The sequence below is a fragment of the Diadema antillarum genome, unplaced genomic scaffold (assembly GCF_040938485.1).
Source record: "Diadema antillarum isolate AM-2024a unplaced genomic scaffold, OU_Dant_1.0 seq00000053_RagTag, whole genome shotgun sequence".
Taxonomy (NCBI): domain Eukaryota; kingdom Metazoa; phylum Echinodermata; class Echinoidea; order Diadematoida; family Diadematidae; genus Diadema; species Diadema antillarum.
Genome location: NW_027271161.1, coordinates 1,059,359 through 1,065,358, shown reverse-complemented (window position 1 = coordinate 1,065,358; position 6,000 = coordinate 1,059,359). Strand labels below are relative to the sequence as shown.

The window sequence follows — 6,000 nt, the reverse complement described above, 5'->3', positions numbered from 1 at the left end:
AAAATTTTCGTTGTTCGCATTTCCGTCACGTGTTCTCCGTGTACGTAACATACTGTATTTTAGCAATGATACACACGACATTCGCACATACGTCTTGGAAACTTTGCACAAATTGCGCAAGAATAGTTTTCAGCTTCATTATCGGACCACATTCGGAGAAAAACTTTTCCGAATGTTGGATTTTGTCATTCGCGTCCTTCGCAAATCGTTCGCGTGCTCCGTGAAATCTCACCCTACGGACAGACTCAAGACCTTTCGTCCTGCTTATAAGGATTCGAATCTATTCAAATCAATGGATGTAATGTAAGTTTTAAAATTAAGTGTTTATGCAGCACTGTCAGAACATCTCATGCAATTTAACAGAGGCCGCGGAACGGGGGGAGGGCTGCACCCCTTCCCCTTTTTTCGCTCAATGATATGCAGCAAAATATTAAAAAAAAGAATAGAAACAAAAATCGCAGAAGACATCCATGGATTTCTAATGGTTCAGTCTATACATTCTTATGTTCCGCGGTCCCTTATTAAAGCGTGTGAAAGAAATAAGACACATTAACAGACAGAAAATATCACCAGTCAGATTGTCAGAAGTCGCCATTGGTGAAATTCCATAGTCCCATAATATACGACATTAATTGTCAGAGCATCGATAGGCAAAACAAAATTACTATATGAATTTATACCTACATTCTACCGCTTAATCAAGGAAGGTTAATACAGAAGTATCTAAGCAACTTATAGTCACGAAAAACTGACTCTGTTGTTAATTTCATATTTCACAAAATATGCATTATGCTTACCAGTAATCCCAGCTCCTATGCCTAATCCCAAATTATCAAACCTTTACCTGATCATGATATCCATTAGTGCTGTTACCCATGTTAAAAAGTGTTTACAATATTTTTAATCCACACTCCAGAGATCGTTTAGGCTACGCCATTTTCTGCCTTGGCTTCCACTTTTGTGCCGTTCATATTCTGGATATCCTTGGTAGGAACTTCGACATAAGTGTCCAGAGGAGAGTTCCTAAAGGGGGGAAAAATACACATTTGATAATGGACTGTCAAACTGTCAATTCAGGAGATTCATCGCTTATACCGTCAGACTCACAGGATACAGTACAATATAGCATACATGTAAATATGGACTGGATACGACATTAACTGCCTAAACTAGAAGTATATTGCCTATGCCATTATGGGAGACGAATGAAGCCCTCGTGAGGGCAGTTAGATATGTGGAAGGTTTTACGCCTCCGAAAATGTGCCCTTATCATTACCCGGTTACATTCTGTAGAATCAGATTTTTTTTCTCTTTGTTCTTTGTTTTGTCCTGTTTGTGATAAACAGGCATTCAGTGCCCGTTTGCACCAACGATAAAGTCATGTTCTTGAGAGAAAGCTGTAACCTGAAGGGAGGTGAAACCCACATATCACTATGGATTGAGTACAAAGCAATTAATAAGTAAACACATCATGAAGTTTTAAGAAAATTGGACAATCCGTTTAATGTTTTTTTTTTTTCAAGTTTCGATACAGCCATTGCTAGATAAAGACTACAAAAAAATCTTGGTGTTGTATACAGTAGCACAACAAAATAAAGAAAATAAAAGAAAATTCAACACTTTTTTACTTTCCTACCACAATGAAAGGACACTTGGCTTAAAACTTTCATAAGGCAGGGATAGATATTACCTCTTGTCAGTAACAGTAATCAAAGCCTGATTTGAACTCCTACGTTTAAGTAGGAGTTCAAATCAGGCTTGATTTGAACTCTTACGTTCAAGTGTTGGTGTTTTTTTTTTTTTTTTGTTTTTTTTTTGGTGTTTTTACATGAAGCCATAGGTTCAGTGCAAGCTGTTGTCGCAGGTTGCTAGGAGTCAATTTTTTTTTTCAAGTTCAAGTTCAAATTTCAAGTTCAAGTTCAAATTTATTCGTTTTTTCCACAATATACAAACATAAATCTCACTTTCTTGAGTGAAAGAAACAATGCATACAATTGTACAGAGAAAACAACAATAATAGAAAAAAACTAACAGTAGCGATACATTACAATAGTTGCTGAGGTAACGAAAATGAAATAGTTGTCAATATATGCACTGTGTGAAAAAAACGGAGGGACCCACTAAAAAGACAAAGTTTGTAGAGTGTGGGTCCCTCTTGTATTAGAAGCCCGATGCAAAGATTGAATTGAAGACAACTACAAATCGGCACAAAAAGTTTGTCACTAAAAAGTTTGGCAGCCCACTAAGAGACAGACGGACAAACAGTTATACAAAAAACAACGAGAAACAGAGTAATGAGCATAAAACAGGACTGAGACAGCAACAAGACTATGATAGGAAAAAAAACTGACTAGACGCCACAAGAGGAAACAAGACTATAGCCTGATAAAGAGGTAACAGAATGGACAGGAATATGCAACAAAGACAAAGACAAAGACAACGATCCTCGGAGGTTTGAGGAAGAAAGAGAAGATGAAAAAGAAGAAAAAAAGAATATAGAACAAACCCTTCAACTGCGAAGTATAGGTTAAAAAAGATCTTATAGTCAAGGCTTAAGTAATAGTAACAATAAAAAGAACGGCAATGCAGATATTGCGGACGGGTAACAAAGTAAGCCTATAAACTAATCTGATTCTGGGAGTCGTCATTGTAGGATTGTAAGAGAAAAAACTTCAATCTCCTTTTGAATGAGTATATAGAAGGAGCAGATTTTAAATCATGATTCAGGGAATTCCAATAATTTGGTCCAGTGTAAATAAATGTATGCTTTGCTAGAATCGTTCGAAGAAGTGGTAAATGAAACTCGTTTAGAGCGTCGGATGGGGTAATTATGGAATTATTGACTTTTTTTTTTGAACATAGAACCAAAGATAGGTGAGAGTAAACTGTTATCATACATATACATAGATTGACCTAAGCTAAATAAAAATAATTCATTGATTTTCAATAGCTCATAACAGTCAAACAATGCATTTGTATGGGAATGTGTGGAAGAATTGGAAATGATACGGAGGGCTTTCTTTTGCAGTAATAACACTCTATTCAGTAGCGTCTGATGAGTATTGCCCCAAGCTGAAATTCCATAATTAAGGTATGAGAGTATCAAAGAGGAGTTAGGAAAAATATCTCAAGTTCCACTAATTTTGAGGGGTGGTCAATGTCACGTCATTGAAATGAACTGCTAAACCTAGAGCCCCTCGTAAAGAGAAAAACCGCTACATTCATTTCAGTGCATCAGTGCTGCATGAAGAAAGAGCCAAGATTTGGAAGGGAAACAAGAAGTGCCGCCATTCATTAAAAAAGGTGATTTATTGCAGAGATCTTCTTAATTCCCCCCCCCCCCCCAAAAAAAAAAGAGTAGAGGGAGTTTGATAAATCCTTGACGTGCCTGAACTAAACAAAAGGGTTCTGTATCAATATATCAAGATGATGCTAAACGACTTCATCACAGCAAACCTTTGGGAAGCGTACTGCACAATCCGATACTTTAGCAATGCCTCCAATTCAAGTGGGGATATCGTATCGGGCAATTCAAAGCATTGTCAAAAAGGCTTAGGTCTATCCTCTGACCTAAGACTATAATCACTGTATAGAAAGTACTAAAACGAGGGCAGGGAGGACACACATGTCCTTTCATAATATTGGACCACACATTGATAGCTGCAAATAATGCAAACAATCACTGCAGCTGCGCTGGCTACTTGTAATCTTTTGACCAGTCTCTAGTAGGTTCAATATCCACTTTGAGAATATAAATGGTCGAACAACCTCCCAAAATTTACTTTTCGTTACTCCATCCGATAGATGCGTAGGCTATTAAAATTACTTTTCCAAAAGCAGGAGGTGACAAATTTCGTTACGACGAAGAAACCCATCCCACTTTTGGTTTAATTTAAATGTTTACATCCTGTAAATGAATCTTGTTTCTGTATCCCCCCCCCCTTTTTTTTGGGGGGGGGGGGGAGGGCGGGGGAGGGACAAAATGTGGACTGAAAGCTCAACTTAAAAAAAATGAAGCCACGCCCAGTTTCATAACGCTACGTCACCCCAAAACAGTCTCAGTATTTGTGACCCTGCATCACAAAACCAACAAAAAGTCACCAGACATGGATTTTTAGTTAAGAGCAGATTCTGAAAGAACCTTGAAATGATGTATAACTCAATTCAAATGGACTCTCCTAACCTATCTACATGTAAATATTGGGAAAAAGTACATACTCTGGAAGAGTGCGAAGTGATCAAAGAGACCCTGAATTACAGGGTCTATTCAAGCACCTAATCTTTACCAAGCCGTGGTAGCTAGGTGTGCGATGAATAGGACAAAAACTTGATGTAAACCACCGGAGCAACGACAATGACGAGATTATCAGATTAAGCTGAAATTAAGGTTGCTTTATCAACACATTCTGCCCATGATTAATGCCAACTTGTGATTTTGTGTACATTTCCTCAGGAAAACAGTGCTCTGTTATGAAACTCATAAAAACGTATTTTTGCTATTCATCAGTTTGATGTTTTTAACAGATTAAATTAAGATGTTGGGCAAAATTTGCATAATGAGTTGATTAAAATTTGAAATTGATAATCTAAAAACATTTCAAGATACAATCTTGTAGAATACGATGTGGGTGTCGAGCCTACCAAATTTCGTCGCAATCGCGAGACTGATGGCCGAAATCTGGGGGAGGGGGAGTCCCCCCCCCCCCCCCCCCCCCCGGTTTAGCATAGCAAAAAAAGCCCGCTGGCCTGTTTAACCATTCGAACTTGACTGGCATTTTAGGCGATGTACTTGCGTGTGACTTTTGTGGTCATAGCTCAAAGCGGTAGAAAGTTAATTGAGAACACACACTCTAGGCATATCGCCCTTAAATCAGGGTAAGTTCATTTTACATTATGACCTTTAACCTTGTCAGAATTCATCAATATTCGAACTTGGCTGACATTGTTCCGTCATGTACCTGTGTCGTGCGTTTGATGGTAAAAGCTCAAATGTGTGGAAAGTTATTGAGAGTACACCACAATACTGATATTACAGTGTTTCTTGAGGGAAACTCCATTGATATTTTCACCTTTAACTTTGTCGGACTGCACCCATACTCAAGCTTGAACGGCATATAACGATTAGGTACAAGGAGTGTGAGTTTGGTGACCATAGCTCAAATCTGTGGAATAATTATGATTGAGAGCACACAGCAATACTGGGTACAGAGCTTATACGGACAAATTCACTGACGTTTGACCTTGTCGGACTGCACCGATATTCGAATTTGACCGGAATTGTAGGTTATTAACATGTGGTGTTGGTTTTGTGATCAACTCAAAGGTGTGGAAAATCAGAGAGAGTATATTTTACATAATATAGTTGATAATGCCAACGACGACGCCGCCAAAGACGACGACAACGACGTAAAAGTGTCACCTATGTCTTCCTTCCGCCTTACGCGGCTGTGACGAAAATCGATAATTCTAATGTGACGTTTGTATACCTTAAGTTTTCCCCTTCCTCGATGGTCTCTGGAAGTTTGCGTCCTCGAGTCTCAGGCAGGAGCAGAGCCAAGAGGCCAGCTGAAATGCTTGACAGGCCGAAGATGATTGACGGAAGTGGCTTCCAGGTGCGACCCAGGATGCGAATGGTCGGAGCGAGGATACCACCGATCCGAGACGCCATGGAGCAAACCCCAAGACCAACGGTCCTAAGCATAACCAGACACAATATTCGTGTTTACAATTAACTCTTATCAGAACCACCAAATTGATATGGCGTTGACTGACACTGTGAATAAATAGAATAGGATTGGCGTTGGGAATGACTTGTGCATAGGCAGAATTAGAACGAAATACATTAGTAAATAATATCCCTGTGGGTGCATTTGCGGGTCTAAGACAAGTTGGTAGACATTATTGTTATTATGTAAGAGTGCTTGGCTGTCGATACTGCTATACTTCCACGTTATTTGTTCAGGCACACATTCACTGCATCATTAATGTTATTTGATGTAC

General features: G+C 38.8%; 1 protein-coding gene across 1 annotated transcript in view; it reads right to left on the bottom strand.

Moving 5' to 3' along the window:
• Positions 1–923: 923 nt before the first annotated feature.
• Positions 924–6,000, bottom strand: part of LOC139725661 (organic cation transporter protein-like) — a 66,094-nt gene continuing 61,017 nt past the window's right edge. The window contains exons 10-11 of the mRNA XM_071636752.1: positions 5,487–5,693; positions 924–1,023 (exon numbers count right to left, since the gene is read on the bottom strand). Coding sequence (XP_071492853.1) covers positions 924–1,023; positions 5,487–5,693 — 307 coding nt within the window. The remainder of the gene's footprint in view (positions 1,024–5,486; positions 5,694–6,000) is intronic.